Source organism: Anopheles moucheti, chromosome 2 (assembly GCF_943734755.1).
Source record: "Anopheles moucheti chromosome 2, idAnoMoucSN_F20_07, whole genome shotgun sequence".
NCBI lineage: Eukaryota > Metazoa > Arthropoda > Insecta > Diptera > Culicidae > Anopheles > Anopheles moucheti.
The window spans coordinates 6,091,968-6,109,876 of NC_069140.1; the positions used below are offsets into that span (position 1 = coordinate 6,091,968).

The following is a 17,909-nucleotide window of genomic DNA, read 5'->3' on the forward strand; positions in this document are numbered from 1 at the left end:
TTAAAAGAAATAAAACATTTTTCAAATAAATTGTCTACAAAAAACCTTTGTTTTAGTAAAAAAATTCTTTAAACACATCACATACATTCTTGGAACGTGTATGTGTGTATGTGTGGTTTTGAGAGCAATGCACCTTATGTGGCATTAGAAAGTAAAAGACCATGCGCCTCCATTAGTGCAGGATTTTTCAAAGAAATTAAACATTTCTGTTGAGGTGTTCAAGACCACTGGAAGGGCGAAATCGAATTCCGGAGCGAAAAGTTGTCACCAGCCGAGGTCCGTAGACAAACCACGGTGCGACGGGATATATAATTGCCCGCGGGAGCGAATAAGGTCCTTTTTTTTCTCGACTCCAAGTCAGTGCGGTCAGCGGACCAAATTTTGAATTTTTTTTTTCTCGTTTGTTTAATAAAATATAATAATAAGACAAATTTGACAAAATTTCCAACCTAGCCGCGTCCGAACATTTTCAAAATTTGTGGTCATCGGAAAACGATGGAGTGAGATTAAAAAAGCGCCACAACTACGACCGCGATACATGGTAGTCTTCGACTTGTGAGCTCGGTGTAAAAGACGCGTGAAACTGTTCTCGGTACGAATGTGCGTAGGGGAAAGTTAACGCAGGCTAAACGTTCTCGCAAAGGACAAGAAAGGCTTTGTGCCTCTGTGTAAAGTGTGCTCGTGAGCCCGGTTGTGGAAATACGCAGAATCCTATGCCTAATAAAATCAGAGACAGCAACGGTAGTATGCGTGTGAAGTGAAAAAACGTTCTGCGGATAGAAATCCACGTGTCTGAACGATCGATGTTGCGTCAAATAAAGAAATTCAGCGAATCCCGTGGCTTAAGCGCACAAGTTTGTCGTGTGTCAGAGTTAAGGAAGGAATTTCGGCGAAAATGCTAGTTTGAACGTGAACAGTGAGCGTCAGAAAGCAGAACAAAAGAAATTTATAGATTCCCATGGCTGAAACGTCTAAGTTTGTCGTGTGGTATAGTTAAAGAACTGATTTCGGCGAAAATGCTGATTTGAACGCGCACGCTTATTCAGCGTCAGAGTGAGGGACAATCGATTCGTGGAAACGTGTTTAGCGCGATCGGTCTTGCGTTACCAACGAAAGACAGTGAGTCCTTAGGTTTGAACACACACATTTACAGTGAACGGGAAAGGGAACGGATTTCGGCGAAAATGTCGGTTTGAACAGGAATGGACACGAATTAGGAGTGTCTTAACCAAGAAAATAGTGCTTTAGAATCAACCCGAAGCTTGAACTCGCAAGCAACAGTAGGGAGAAATAAAGACAAGGATTTCAGTGAAATACAGGTTTGATCACGATTGGTGAGCGTTGTGAGACGGACAATAGACCATAGTCTGGCGAATTCGGTGTTCGAACAAGCTAGCTCGTTTCATGTTAAAGTTTAACACGGACTTCTATGAAAGCGTTTGAAGCCAGTTTTAAATACTAAGGCGTTTAGATTTTTGCTGAATTGTTTGTTTAGTGCTAAAACCTAGTTTCAAAATGCCGAAAACAAGGCGGTCGACGCAACGCACGCAGTGTGAACTAGAGGATGAAAAGCATCTAACGATGATGGAAAGGCAGCGACAAGGAGATTTAGAAAACAGTTTGTCAATGCTTCAAGCTCAACATGAAAAGGAAATGGCTCTCCAAAGACAAATGTATGAAATGAAGATTAGCCATGAAAAGGAGTTGCGCATGTGTGAAAGCCGGTTCAAAGAAGAATTGGAAAAGGCCCAAAAAGAATCAGGAGTTGCAGCAGTATCTACTCCGAACGAGACAATTGGAAATATCGAAGAACTAACACCGGCACAAACGGCTGCACGGAAAGTAGTTAGCAGAAAACTACCGAAGTTTCGTGGAGAAGCCGAACGTTGGCCGCTGTTCTATAGCAGTTACGTCAACTCGACTCAAGCTTGCGGTTTTTCTAATATTGAAAACCTGACTAGGTTGATTGAAAGTTTGGAAGGAGAAGCTTTAGAAGCCGTGAAAGGATGCCTGATTCTACCTGAATCTGTTCCAAACGTCATCGAAGATCTTAAGGAACTTTATGGAAGACCGGGAAAAATACTGAAATCCCTTCTACAACAAGTGCGTCAAGTAGCGGCTCCAAATGCGAACAACCTTGAATCGTTCATAAAATTTGGCATGAAGGTGAAACAATTGAACGAACACATAACTGCTTGTGATCTGAAGGAACACGCCGATAATCCACTACTGGTAGAGGAGTTGATTGGAAAGTTACCAACTAGCGACCAAAGAGAGTGGGTGCGTTTCAAGAAGGATAAATCAGGTCCCATGCTAGCGATGTTTACAAGCTACTTACAAGGAGTAATGCGAGAGGCCAATGAAGTAATGAGTTTTAGATCGACGCAACCTGAACCGATTCGAAATGCAAACAAGAAGCGAGAATGTGTGCAGGTACACAATACCACGAAAGAAGCTGGACGTAAGGAAGCCGGATGGAAATGTTGGGTATGTAACAAACCAGGCCATGTTCTAAAAAACTGTTTTACTTTTAAAAATATGAGTCTTGCAGAGAAGATCAAAACCAAGGATAGTTTGGGACTCTGCGAGCGCTGTCTAAGAAAAGGGTGTAATGAAGAGTGTACTGCCTCCCGTCATTGCAATGTAGCCGGATGCACGGAGTTGCATAATCCCTTATTACATCGAGTAACAACAATATTACAAGTACAGAACGTAAGTGAATGTTGTAATAATCCCGAAGTTATTTTTAGAACAATACCGATCACCCTGTACAACGGAAATAAGCAAGTTGACACCATGGCGTTTATTGATGAGGGTTCCTCGGCTACGCTCGTAGAAGAAAGTTTGGCGAACGCCCTACAAGCGGACGGTGAAGCAGAGCCTCTAATCATTTGTTGGACAAACGACGTAAATCGCCAAGAAGATAAATCGAAGAAATTACAACTTTCGGTATCAGCTAGAAATTCATCGGAGAAATTCTCTCTATGTGACGTACGAACGGTATCAAAACTCCAACTACCCGAACAAAAGATTTCAATGTCTTCTTTAACGAAACGATTTGCGCATTTGCGGGATATCCCAGTTGATTATGATCAAACAATGAAATCGAAAATCATTATAGGACTTAATAATGTGGAAATGCTAGCCCCTCTCGAATCTCGAATTGGTCGTAAAGGCGAACCAATAGCAGTCAGATCAAAGCTCGGATGGACTATTTACGGATCAAATGCTCAAAAGAGACAGGGACAAACATATATGCTCTTCCATCATGTGGAAATGACGAATCGTCAGCTACACGATGTTATGCAAAAACAATACACGGAAGAAACAATAACAGAATACAACATCCCAGAGCCTGTTGAAGAAAAAAGGGCAAGAAAAATTCTTGAGGAAACCACTGTCAGACGAGGGAAACATTTCGAAACAGGTCTATTGTGGCGGGTGATCTTCGAAGCTTTCCCGACAGTTTGCCGATGGCAGAAAAAAGAAAAAAATCCCTTGAAACAAAACTAAAGAAAGATCCGCAGTTATTAAGCAAAGTCCACGAAATGATAGCCGATTATCAAAAGAAGGGATATGCGCATAAACTGTCCGAAGTAGAACTGAACAAATATTCTGAAGCAGAAGTCTGGTACCTCCCACTGAATGTGGTACAAACACCGAAGAAGCCAGGAAAAATCCGCCTAGTTTGGGATGCGGCCGCGAGAGTTGGAGGAGTATCTCTTAATACTGAATTGTTAAAAGGGCCAGATCTGTTGGTACCATTACCGAAGGTGGTTAGCCAATTCCGTGAGAAATATGTTGCTTTCGGAGGCGATCTGCAGGAGATGTTTCACCAGCTATTAATCCGTGATCCCGATAAGCAGGCCCAAAGGTTTCTATTTGGTACTGAGAAGTATGTGCTAGATGTAGCTACTTTCGGAGCCACTTGTTCGCCGTGTTCGGCTCAATATGTAAAAAACCTGAACGCGGCAGAGTATTCAGAGAGTTTCCCGAGGGCAGCAAAAGCTATTATTGAGCGTCACTATGTTGACGATTATTACGACAGCGTGGACTCTGTAGAGGAAGCCATAGAACTGGCGAAGGAAGTAAAGTTTGTTCATGAACAAGGTGGATTTAAGATAAGGAACTGGATGTCAAATTCTAAGAAGTTCCTTGAAGCAATGGATGAAACAACAACACCCACTTCTCACTTTTTCGTCGATAAGGGTGTCGAGCACGAACGAGTATTGGGAATAGCTTGGAACCCGAAGGAAGATTATTTCTACTTCGGTATGATGGCTATGGCACAGAGAGAAGAGCATTCTTTCTTAGCTGAAATCCCTAGCAAAAGAAAAGTGTTCAGTTTCGTCATGTCGCAGTTCGACCCAATGGGGTTCATCGCTCCAGTCACTGTAAGAGGAAAAATGATCATACAAGATATATGGCGCAGTGGATGTGACTGGGATACGGCGATCGATAAGACAACATATGATAAGTGGCTTCGATGGATACGCTTGCTACGGAACATTGAGTCCATGAGTGTTCCAAGACCATACTTCGGTAATGCTCAAACGTCAGAAGTATCAGATATACAACTCCACATCTTCACTGATGCTAGCGACTCGGCCTATGGATGTGTAGCGTATATTCGTGCAGTAATTCGGAATGAAGTGAAGTGCGCTCTAGTTATGAGTCGCACTAAAGTTGCTCCAATAAAACAGACATCCATTCCCCGCTTGGAGTTACTTGCCGCTGTACTAGGAGCACGATTAGCTCGTTCTGTGAAGGAGAACCACAGTCTCAAGATCATCAGAGAAGTCTACTGGACAGATGCAAAGGTTGTTCTTTCATGGATACGATCGGATCAGCGGCGATATAAACAGTTCGTCGGATTCCGTATAGGTGCTATTCTCAGTATGACGAATGTTTGTGATTGGCGGTGGATCCCGACAAAGATGAATGTGGCGGATATGCTGACCAAATGGGGTAACGACCCGGATATGACGTCAGAAAGCGATTGGGTACGAGGACCATCATTCCTGTACGAAAGTGAAGAATCCTGGCCGAATGATGAAATACCACCTGCGAATACATTAGAAGAGATACGAGCCCATTTACTCCTGCATCGAGTGAGCGTACCTGAGCTGCGTATCGACGTGTCACGTTTTTCAAAGTGGACGGTTTTAGTAAGAACCATCGCCTGTGTCTATCGATTCGTTTCTAATTGTTTACGAAAAACTAAAGGTATACCAGTGGAAACGGTTCATGCCACTCTGAGACAAAAGACTATACCGAACAAAGTGACTTGTGTGAAAAGTCCATTCAAACAAGAGGAGTACGAAAAGGCAGAGAAGCTGTTGATCCGTCAAGCTCAGACTGAGGGTTTCTTGGACGAATACCGAATTCTAGAAAGGAACCAGAAACATCCGAGACACAAATGGATCACTTTGGAAAAGTCGAGTCCGTTATACAAGTTATCTACGATGATGGACCAACATGGTATCCTGAGAATGGAGGGAAGAACAGCAAGGGCAGAACACCTTCCTTTTGATCTTCGTTTCCCGATAATCTTGCCTAACGACCATCCCATTACCATACTAATAGTAAGGAGCTATCACGAAAAGTGTGGACACGGATATCGCCAAGCTGTAAAAAATGAACTGCGACAGTTGTATTATATTCCTCATGTTGACGCAGTAGTGAGAAAAGTATCGTCGTCATGTGTATGGTGCAGAGTAAACCGTAACCGACCAGAGTTTCCGCGAATGGCACCAATGCCGATTCAGCGCCTGACTCCCAACGTAAGACCATTCAGTTTTACAGGAGTAGATTTCCTGGGACCTTTCGACGTAGCAATTGGGCGTAGACACGAGAAAAGATGGATCGTACTTTTCACATGTATGGTGGTACGAGCAGTACATCTGGAGGTAGCGCATGGGCTGACGACTCAAGCGTGTTTGATGGCAATCCGAAGGTTCATCGGTCGGCGTGGTTGGCCCAGGGAATTCTTTTCAGATAATGGCACGAATTTCCAAGGAGCCAGTAAGGAGTTTACTAGCACGATCGAAGAGATTGAACATCAATGGGCCGATCAGTTCACGACTGCAAGGACGAAGTGGACTTTCAATCCACCGGCGGCTCCCCACATGGGCGGTGTGTGGGAACGTCTGGTGAGATCCGTGAAGACAGCGATGTCCGTCTTAGAAGATGGCCGGCGACTAACAGATGAAATCCTGCAAACAGTGATCGTAGAGGCAGAAGATATGATCAACTCACGACCTCTTACGACGGTTATTCAAGACGAAGGGGATGAGGTAGCACTTACACCGAATCTCTTCCTGCGGGGATATTCTTCAAGTGATTCTCAAGACATGCCGACCACCGATGTAAAAGGCGCTTTGAAGGATGACTATCTGCGAACCCAACAGCTCTCAAATGAACTCTGGAGCCGTTGGATTAGAGAATATGTGCCGAGCCTCAACATCAGAACCAAGTGGTTTGGAGAGACGAAGCCGCTGGAAGCTGGAGATCTGGTGTACATCGTGGATGGTGACCACCGCAAGAACTGGGTCCGTGGTGTAGTGGAGGAGCCTATCGTATCGAAGGATGGCAGAATACGCCAAGCATGGGTGCGTACTAACAACGGTCGGTACAGAAGAGCGACATGTAAACTCGCGGTCCTTGAACTCGATAGAGGGTAACTACAGTTTAGATGGCAGACTGTGTTACGGGCCGGGGAATGTTGAGGTGTTCAAGACCACTGGAAGGGCGAAATCGAATTCCGGAGCGAAAAGTTGTCACCAGCCGAGGTCCGTAGACAAACCACGGTGCGACGGGATATATAATTGCCCGCGGGAGCGAATAAGGTCCTTTTTTTTCTCGACTCCAAGTCAGTGCGGTCAGCGGACCAAATTTTGAATTTTTTTTTTCTCGTTTGTTTAATAAAATATAATAATAAGACAAATTTGACAAAATTTCCAACCTAGCCGCGTCCGAACAATTTCTTAAACAAATTGTCTACATAAAAACCTTCTTTTTAGTAAAAAGTTCTTTATACACATCACATACATTCATTGAACGTGTATGTATGTATATGCGTGTATTTGAGATCAATATGCAAAGTGGTCTTAGAAAGTAAAAGACCATGCGTCTCCTTTAGTGCAGGATTTTTCAAAGAAATAAAACATTTCTTAAACAAATTGTCTACATAAAAACCTTCTTTTTAAGGAAAAAAAATGTTAAAACACATCACATACATTCCTTGAATGTGTGTGAGTGTGTGTGCGTGGTTTTGAGATCAATGTGCAAAGTGGCCTTAGAAAGTAAAAGACCATGCGTCTCCATTAGTACAGGATTTAAAACAGGAATAAAACATTTTTTAAACAAATTGTCTACATAAAAACCTTCTTTTTAAGGAAAAAGTTCTTTATTCACATCACATACATTCATTGAACGTGTATGTATGTATATGGGTGTATTTGAGCTCTATGTGCAATGTGGCCTTAGAATGTAAAAGACCATGCGTCTCCATTAGTAGAGGGTTTCCTGCAAAATATGTTTTTTTTTCCACAAATGTCCAACGAAACAAACCCATTTGAAGGCAAATGAAACAAAAAAGTTAATTATACACATCGCATAACATTATTATGAATGTGTGTTTTTTTCGTGGGTGAATGATAATTTTATTACATCGCACCCATTCGCTCTCGGGTACCCGTTCGCCGATAACGAGAAGCGAAAAACTTCAAACCGTTGGCAAAGGCCAAGAGTTGCCGCGAGTTTGTTTCATTCCCCCACCCCCCTTTTTGCCATTGCGGCATTGAAATGCATCAACGAAAATGCATCTGCGCACATGCGAACAGTCATGTGGAGGTGGCAATTGCCACGAGAAAACCACAGCGTTACACGATTATCATGTACCGGTTGGTGTAATGCGGGCAAAACCGGGGGGTGTTAAGCATTACAATGCATTCATGCGGAACGAAATGGTAATGTGTCGGGCCACAACCCACAAACGCGGGCACCGTACAGCACCGTGCTATCTGCAATTGAAATCGAACATAATAGATCACGATAAGGGAGAATGCACTGAAATCTCACGTGTCACGTACAGTGTGCCGTCTGTCGTACGGTTGAGGCTCTTCAGGCTGTTGATGTAGTGATTTGTTCGAACATGGTCGGTTTGTTTTTTTGTTTGTTCCCGCACCCTGGCAAAACCAGGTCTGCCAGTTCGGTTGTCACCTGGGACATTAGTGCGAATGGTTCGAGAATCACGTCATTCTAACCCGAAACCGGAACCACGCTGCGAGAGCATTAAATCTGGCTCCATGGACCGCGTACCCGGCAAACGAGCTACATTTAATTGAATCTGTCGTGGTTCGATTGGCGATGGATGCAAACCACCGACATGGTTTAATTAGTGACAATTGCCATCGATGGTTAGCACATTAAACCCATCCCGACCCATCCTTCGAGAGCTGACTGATGTACTCCGGAGCGGCACAGAGGCGCGTCTCCATCGAGAACCGTACAGCCATATCCACAAAAGCTAAGATGTAATTTCTCCCATTCTCCGAACTATTATCAATAAGTTAAATGAGCTGTTTTGTGGCTGTGGTTTGGTTCTGCTAGGCTGTTCTAGGCTCGTTGATTTGAGGTTACAAAATTAGCAAAACAAACGAGATTTTAAATATCTTGTACAATTGGTTCCATCAGCTCTTTCCCTCTGTAAATCTGTGTGCGAATTGCGAATATTTTGCCGCACGACAGCACCAGGTGTAGCATGGGAACTATTTTTATCGCTTCAATAAAATCACCCAAATGCCCACCCGGGCCCACAACAGGTCAAACGATTTAATTAATTTTAACGTCGCCCAGAATCTCACAAACGTCTGGGCGAACCTGCTCGATTCTAGACGAACCGAGCTCAAAGCTAGCTCTATCCAGTGCCCGTGCCAGCAATAGAAGCTGGTCTCGGTCAGCGCATAAAGGATTGGAGCGCACCAGGTATTATGTAAGTTATGTGCTATGCTCGGTATTTTCGAACACGGTCGCTACTAAATCGGTTGATGCCACCGCTGCCCGGTTTATCTTTGCGTGGGAAATGAGAAACAGAAAACAGGTCACCACCGCAGGTACGACCGTGTCGGCCAATGGTAGCAAGGCCCAAGGTATCTTGGGTTGCTTTATGTTTGAGCAACAAATTCCATGTGCGTTGAATTGATGCCAAAAAGGCTCTTCAAGGCCCGCCCCCCTCCGGACACGGGATGTTGATGTTTTGATTAAGAAAATTCCCAAGCTTCATTGCATTCTCGGCGCAGGAGAGAAATCGATACTCAATCTTTTTTTTTGTGTTTTGTGTTGTTTCCGCTGTTAAACATATCCCCTTTCTCGTGGGAGATCGAAACCCGGCAAAGCAGCCCGGCATCCATTCTTAGGCACAAAGGCCATCACACACCAACAAAGTTGCCAAAACCACCATGGGCGAACGAAGCGGCGTTAGCATATTGTGCTGAGGATTAATCCCTTTTTTTCATGAGCTCCGTGTAACGGTCGCTTAAAGGCACTCTTGTGGGCAGGGGGTGGTGAGTTGGTCGAGGCCACCTAGGACTGATGGCTACCCCTTAAGCACATTTTAATGATGCGCCCACGATTCCGGGTGAAGAAAACAAGGAAGTTGCCGGAGGGGATTTTACAGTGTTGCTTCCACCCCACGACGAAGGTCACGGCAAAATGGCTGGCAAGGCGTCGGTAATGGTGGTGGTCCGATTTTTAAAGCCCAAAAAACACGGGGAACGCCTTGTAAGGAAAGAAAGGAAAAACCTTCTTCTTTGTGGCCGCCGTTGGTACTTTTTTTTTTGGGGGGGGGGGAGCGGAAAAATAAAACCATCAAAAAGCAATTTTCTCACTAATTTCGCTTTATAAGATTATGTTTGATTATTTTCTTTCCCCCCATCCGGTTCATCCAGCGCCAGCGTTAGTGTGTGTGTGTGTATGCTAACACCGTCTGGTTATGAAGTCTGGCTGGCAACCTTTTAATTGGTCCGATTGGGTGAGAAATTTGTTACAGAATTTCATTACCACTGTTCGTATGGCGCAAGTTTGATAAATTGTATTGTACCAAATCATACAACGGTCACGTCCTTTGATGCGTGACTTCAATATTTCATCCCACGCCTTTCGCACGACTACCGGCGCAAATACAGCAAATCAGATGAGAAGCGATGAAAAGGAAACAGAAATGGGAATGGGACAAAAATACAGACAAACTAATACGGTGGCACCATTCCGTGAAATTCCGTGGAGGAGAAAACCAAATGGAGGAGAGGGAAGAATGCAATAATAGATCAATGGCGCGCAGAACGATGTTGATTAGATGTAAGAGGAATGTCCATGATATCTGTCGGTAACCACCGGTGGTTACGGCCCGAATTCGGGTGGAGGAAGTAAATGGGTTCGTCGAGGTTTGATACCACCAGGCTGGGCTGTTTGTGTCATGCAAATAAAGGTGTCAGATTTCGTTTGCGCAAGCCGAAGCCTCCCCATCACGCGAGGGTAGCGTTCGAGGGTTTGAGGAGTCTAGAGGCTCGTAGTGTAACGGTGAAGGGGGAGAGCGTGAGAATGAAGGTACCCGGACAGAAGGAACCCGGGATTGAAAGGGAAATGGTTGGTTGTTTTTTGTTTGGATGGCATATCGGAATATAATCGTCGGTAATATGCGTACGGTCGGTAACGGTTCTAGATTACGCCGCCTGTTTGTTGCCGGCCGGATTCGGGGCACCGCTTTCGGTTACGCTTTTGTTGCTTCTCTCGTTAAGAAAAGGCTTTTTGCGCGAAGTTTTCTTTTTTTTTCCCCCAGCACTGTTTCGCGGTTCGAATATCGCAAAAACAAAGGTCAATTTGAACTTTGGCACACAGTTTTCGATTCGTCTCAATTCAAGAAAGAGAAACGACACGTCACGACACGTAATAAGGGCAAAAAAGTAATGGTGCTGTTGATACATACATAACATACCCCTGACGGGCTGTGTCCCGTCAACTTGCAGCCGGAGGTTCGACGCACGGCGAGAAAATCTCACCGTGTGCCAGTTGTTGTCGTTTAGGACGGTCAGACCGGCGAGTAAGTTCTGCGGAAATGGAAGAGCGAGAAGTTTTAGCGAATCGAGGAAGCATTGCATTGCACTGCAGGAGCACCTTTTCGCGATCGCCAAGCCGCACGTTGGCCCGTACGCGGCCAGCAACCAGCCCGATTTCGAGCCGATCGGAGGAGCTAGTTTCGGCGCTGGTGACCAGCAGCAGTCCGGCCGGGCGCGATGTCTTGAAGCGTATGACCAGCTCTTCCGTCTGCGTCCGGCTGCCCTGTGTGCCGCCGATCCATACCGCCATGTGCTGCGATCCGTTGAAGGCAAGCGTGGCCGACTCACGGCCACAGGTCGGTCCGGTGAAGAGAGTCGCGGAGCAGTCGCAGAGCGGTCGGTTCCAGCCCTCGGTACACTGGCCCCCGTTCTGGCAGGGTGATACCTGTCCGCCGCACTGGTTCGCTATCACATGGCACGACGGCTTGATGGCACCTGAAGTAGGACAAAGTAAGGATTGGCTCTCACACATCGTGCCAACACTGTTCACACGGTGGTTCCCGCTCATACACACCTGAGTCCTGTTGCCGCGCGATGTGGGCAATGTCTACCGGTTTGCCCGACAGCGTCAGGTCTCGCAAACAGCCGACGAATCCCTGGCGTAGCGTCGCCGTCCAAATGGCCGGTGGAATGTAGATCTCGGCGTACGGTGGCCCAATGCCGCCGATGTACATGGGGCTGTCCAGCTGCATCTGGGACGCTTCACCCGGCGTCCGGAACTCGTTCCACTGCCCATCGACACCAACCTTTCCGTCGCGCCCGTTCCGGCGCAGCGACAGCTCGTGCCAAACGCCATCATCAACTCGACGCCTCGATGCACGCACCTTGACCGCACCGGACCCAAGATCCATGTGGATGTAGATGTGCCCGTTCAGCAACTCCACCGCGAAGAAGTTACTCTGTCAGGGAAGAGAGAGAGAGAGAGACAGATACACACACACTCTCACTCCTTCTCTCTGCACGGCCAACCTACCTTCGGTGCGCGGGTCATTGTGTTGAGGATGATTAATCCATTTGGCTCGTTTGTGCGAAATTTAAACGACAGTATGCCCTGCTTCGATGCGTCCCACGGTGGAAGTAGCTGCGATGGATGGAACCGAATTGAGAAGATAAGGTTGAGATACAAATTAGATTTGCTCGCCGACACCGGGATTAGTGCGCTAAATAACACGGCTGCAAAGCGTAAGCCGTGATACGTAGTCCGATGCCGAAAACCGCAAAGATCACTGCCAGACCTCGGGGGCTGTTGGGGGGACCAGACAATTGCCTGGAATAGCGCCGGAGTAATTAAATTTAAATATAATGAAGTGTATCTTCCCCTGGACGAAGAAGGACACGAACAGCCCGCGTGGGGCCGTGGTGGGGTAGTGTACGCGCGCGTGCTGAGTACCGTAATTAATAACAACTGTCCCGCATTCCACTACTCTCCCACCCCCCTCTTCACCCACACACACACCCACACACTCGCACGTCCTTCTTCGGACGGTTGGGTTTTCGAACGCTTCCCTTCGGGACATTTCGGGTGCAGATTAAATGAACCCATCCATTCGTCTCGCACCGGGCGGGGCAGTGATCCGGCCCCCTCTCCCCCCCCCCCCCCCCCCCCCCCGTGCCAAAATGAAGAGCCACCAGGGAGAGCCAGGAAACACGCGGGAAACTTTTGCGCCCAATTGTTTTGCCGGTTCGTCGGCACACCCCAACTCCCGCAGGAGGACATTGTTTCTGTTTTTTGGGGCGGCGGAAGAAAAGATAAACAAAACACAACCACCGATTGTAACCGATTTAATGGATATTAAGAAGATGAAATGAATGGCCGGAGAGTGGTGGAAGGAAATAAGCTCAATGAAAGTAATATAACGACTACAATGTCCTTTCATCGACGGTTGCGAAGGTCCCGGTGGTCAAATCGGGAACCACGAAAGTTGCGCGTATTTGAAATTCAAATTCCCTCGGGAAAACTTTCTCTCCTCCCTCCCTTCCTCGCGCTAGGAATTTCCTTTCCTTTCCGGCCTGGCCCTGGGGGTTTGTTTGATCGTGGGGAACGACGGGGCCGTCTGATACCGTTTTTTGTTTTTCGGAAGCGGAGTCCCATTGTTAAAAGTCCCTCCGGTTTGGTTGCGAGGTTCGAGGTTTTCTGCTAAGCTCCGGCAAGCACCGGCAAGCTGCGGTAGACGTTCGCTTTTCACGACCGGTTAATTATTCATTTTTAATAAAAGTTACACCAACCGGCCCCACGAATACCCCCCCCACGCGTTACGCACGCGAAAAAAGGGGCGGAAAAGCTCCACCCTCCACCTATGGCTCCTATGGCAAGGTTATTTCTAATAGATGTTTGGAATGGCCGGAAAAATAACACAAACCCGTTCCAGTTTATATAAAAATAAATAACTCTCCATTTTCTCTCTCGAACAAAAAATAAGGTAAGGTTCATTTACACTTCTTTACATAGTTTGCACATTAGCGGTTTTACATCTCGGACGGGTTTTGCAGTTGCAGTACGCAGCCCAGCACAGAGTTGCATGCGGGCGACACACACCGACCGGAAATCAGCCGCAGTGAAGTAAAACTGGTGTCATCCGGTAAAGCCCTGCCTAAGGCCCACACACACACACACACACCGATTGCAGCCTGTGAAAGCCTCGAAAGCCTGGCCTGGCAGCACGGAGGTTACTTCCGTCCCGTGGTCGACCGCGCATGGCCGAGGATGAAAGTACCCGGTTTGTGCCGGTTCCGGTTGCGGTTGTCGCATGGTCGGCTCGTGCAAACGCACACACACACACGTACAAACACTCGCAAAAGGCCCCATTTTGCGCGAAGCAAAAGTGGAGGAGGAGAGAAGGATAATTTATTTATTTATTAAAATGTACAACCAGCAATTAGCATGAATTATGGAACCGGTCTCCCTTTTTCTGTCGTGGTCATGTTCTGTGTCACTCGTGTTTTCCGTCTTACGTCGTTGGCGTAGGCCTTTCTTTTTGTTTTTGTTTTTTTGGGAAGCGGAATCCAAAGAGGGAGGCCCGAAGCCATCCCCGTGCCGTGTTGACGGAGGATGACAACGTTCCGCAAAACGGAGATCTGATTCGAGTGTTCCGCACGACATAATACATGACCATCGCAGTCACCATCGACCGAAAAGTGATGGGAAAATTGGTAAAACTGAAGCCAAACCAAATGGAGTGACCATTGTGCGCACAATGGTCCGAGCGGAGGGAAGCTTTCCCGCCGATGTAATCAAAACGCAACCAAAAAGACAAACGACCGCACAATACACAAAATCAATGGTCGGGATTCCTTCGGAATGTCGTCTTCGAATTTTGCGTTCCGAAGCCCCGAACCCTGGACCGGCTTCTGCTCAATAAACTGTGACGAACGTGGAACCGGAAATTAGTTGGCAGCAAACTTTTCCGTCCGCGTCAGTCGTCGATCAAACACCGGGACCGGGGGAACAATCGTCTTCATCTTTTTGGGGGGTAGAAAACACCCCCCGTCCTTCATAAAGAGGAGGAATGCGCAATGCTTAAAGTTGTGGTTTGCTTTTGATCTCCCGAGTGTGGTTTCAGTCGGCAAATATTAGCACACGGGTTCTTCTGCAGCTTTGTCGCGCGGTGCAATTCCGGGTTTGACAGCACCGTTGGAACCGCTGGAAACCGCTGTCGTCCTTTTCCGCGTAGAAGTTGGTGCTTTTAATAGGATTCTTGCACCCTCTCTCTCTCACTTTCTCTCTCTCTCTTCTAAAGAGAAGCAAAAAGAGTTTATTTGACGTTAGTGTCGGACAGTACAGTACGAATACAGTTGTCCCCGTGGTGCAGGCAGTCATTTCATACTTTCAAGATCGGATTTGTGGTCTGCGGGTGGGTTTCTGTGCCTGGTGGTCATGTTGCGAAAACCCGGGGAGAGTTTAGTATTATTAAACCCACTGTCCTACTGTTCCTACGTATCGTGCCGTTCATCAAACGAGATTGCTTCCGTTTGCAGCGAGCTTTACCCTCGTAAACTGTTTGCCGTTGAGGTTCGCAATGTCTTTGAAGAATATTTAGCTTTGTGGCAGGTGTCTTTAATCTTGTGCCTGTTATGCAGCGTCACAATATTTTATGCAAGAAGGAGATAACAGTAAGATATAGATTAATTAAAATAACTTATTCTAAGGCTGATTGTTTTAGAAATTGTTTGCTTTTTGCAATATGTGACATGTTTGGGACATCCCCCTGGTGGCATCCACTCTCCACCACATTGGTTGAAATCCAAATTCCGGCATTCGTTTTGTAGAGCACCCAGCATTGCTCCAGGTTCCTTGTCTATAACCTCCAGTCGTGCTGTACTGCTAGGAATCAATATCGCTTCAAGCGCTCCTTGCGGCATCCTCGTAGTCTTGTTAGGGATTTAATAAAAGAACCTCCCCCAAAAACAGGCACACTCGGGGAGGACACGCCATGTCCTCACACATGGTGGATTCCCTTTCATTCTCAGCTTTACGTATGAAAGGCTTTTTTCCCTCTTCCTTGAGCGTTCGTTAGCTTTCGATCCCGGCAGATTTGTATCAGCACCAGCAGGCGAACAAAGTACTTCCGGTGCTTGGTCAACAATATCAACGGTCACGGCCAACGATTTACTGTCCAGGGAAGTTTTGCTGTACGATATGTGTTGTTATCCTGTGCCATTCTATTCTTGAGCCGATACGATAAGGACAAACTAATGTGAAAGTTTCGGTTGGGAAGCTTTTAAACGGCCACAGTTGCAAGAAATTCTTGGCTTTTCTGAGAAGTGTAGTTGATGATGCGAAGAGTTTAAATAAAGTGGAGTGCACTCGCCCCGGTCTAAAGTTTCGAAAGAATAAAACAATTCGGTGCTTGAGATTGACACTTCCACAAATCATGCAGCGCACCATCCACTTGACTCCCTCTCACTGCAGCGCACAACCGCAAACGGTCGCGCCCCCCGTTGTAAATGGGAACACAAAACTGTTGATCGTGTGGCTGAGATGAAATGTTCGTTTGCCGCACCGCAGCTAGCGTGTTCTTTAACTCGCTTTTTATCAGCAAACTACCAGCAAACGAAACTTAAAGATGAACCGATTGAAATTAATGCGCTCAACGTGCCGAAACTTTAAAACCGCACATGGCTTTTCGCTATTTCTTTCCTTCGAAAAATCGAAAGAGCAACTTGTGCGGGAAATTTTCTAGCTGCTTTTTCCGCATAAAATCTACATAAAAACACGGGGGCACTGAGCGGGACTTCCCCTGCCCGGAACCGGGGATCCGTGTTGAGGATAGTTAACGTGCGAAATGTTACCCCGTCCCGAAACGCGCTAAAGCTAAAGTTCCCACTCCGCAGACTGGCCCCGGGGGGATGAAAAAGGGGGTAAAGTTAGCCCCGGCTTTAGCTTTCCATCCCCTAGGCCCCGGAGGGGTGAAAGGTACACATTGCAATGCGGTCTCGGAACGATTCCTTCCCACACACACACACCCACAAAGCGTGAAATAAAACAAGATGGCGTAGTTGTTAAAGTGAAACCGGAAGTACAACGATATCGAAGCGCAAGAAACAGAGCAAGAATCGTTCAAAGTTAATCAACCGGATGCAGCAAGAAACATGACTTTGTTGGCACTTTATCTTCTGGCCCCGAGGTGGCTTAAAGTGTGGCGGGTTTTGTGTCGTTTTGTTTTTGAAAAAAACAATTCGTTTCCTTCACATTCTCTTTCTCTTTCTGTTTGATTAAAGTGTGACTTACGAGGTATGATTCGCGTGTGGTGAAGGTAACCGGATCCTGCGGATCCCCGGATGGGCACGTATAATCAACCCGTCCAGCCACCTGTATCAGCTTCGATCCGGTGCGCGCCAGGTCGATCAGATTGAGGCGCAGTGTATCGGCAGAGAATTCGACCTGCGAGCAAGCGGGAAAAGAAATAACAAAACAAACGATTACTATCCGACGGCCACGGTTTGTGACGGTGCGCTACTCACCTTACGCAGGCATCCGACGAAATTGTTGTGCACACGGGCGCCCAGAAGTGCCCGGGGATTTACTGCACCGCCCACGTACACCCGGGACGAGGAGAGCATGGTGAACTTGCCGGCGATGTGCGAATGGTCCGTGTACACATCGTCCACCACGGCGACCAGCTGGACAGATTAAGCAGGCGCATGTGAGGAGCGGGAAGAAACGACGGAAGACAGATGGTTAGATTTGGTGGCCGAGTGCCGTCCCCTTCCCGTTAAGGGGATTAGGGCTATAATCTTCGGATGAATTATCGTTTCTATCGAAACCTTCCGAAACTTTTTCGTCTCTTTTTTGGTCAATTTTAACAACAGCGCCACTCGCGCTACGCTGTCGGATATGTATTTTGGAGAATATTTTTCCTGCTTAGACGCTGTGCAGCTGGAGTGCACAATTCAATTCGCTTATTCCAGCGGTTCCGTGACGATGTCTACAGTGCCGACCGGTGCCAAACAACGGCCAGCAAGTTTTAAGCTTATTTCGGTTGAATTTAGCCTTCCGTCGAGCTTATTTGAAGTTTGGTAAGTTTTTGGTAGGTAAGGTTCCGCCGTTTCCGCCTACTGATAATAATATCCTTTTTGCTTCGGCTAAAGAAACTTTACCGGTAGGTGATGACGGGTGAAGATGACCTTTTTTTGGTTGTGTGTGCTTATCTATTCCTAGAAGCGATAGCGCTTTGTGCTGGTGTTCGCTTTCCATTTCCGGTTGAACAAATAAAGTTCGCCCCGCTGCAGGAATCCTTTTAAAACAAGGGGTTTTTCTGGCAATGTAACTGGGAAGGTATAACTATCCGAAAA

General features: G+C 46.7%; 1 protein-coding gene across 1 annotated transcript in view; it reads right to left on the bottom strand.

Moving 5' to 3' along the window:
* The window catches only part of LOC128298896 (neurexin-3), an 87,763-nt gene that overhangs the window by 14,506 nt on the left and 55,348 nt on the right, over positions 1–17,909 (bottom strand). Inside the window, exons 11-16 of the mRNA XM_053034704.1 lie at positions 17,079–17,237; positions 16,846–16,998; positions 12,091–12,198; positions 11,632–12,016; positions 11,176–11,552; positions 10,988–11,108 (exon numbers count right to left, since the gene is read on the bottom strand). Of these exons, the coding sequence (XP_052890664.1) occupies positions 10,988–11,108; positions 11,176–11,552; positions 11,632–12,016; positions 12,091–12,198; positions 16,846–16,998; positions 17,079–17,237 (1,303 nt within the window). The remainder of the gene's footprint in view (positions 1–10,987; positions 11,109–11,175; positions 11,553–11,631; positions 12,017–12,090; positions 12,199–16,845; positions 16,999–17,078; positions 17,238–17,909) is intronic.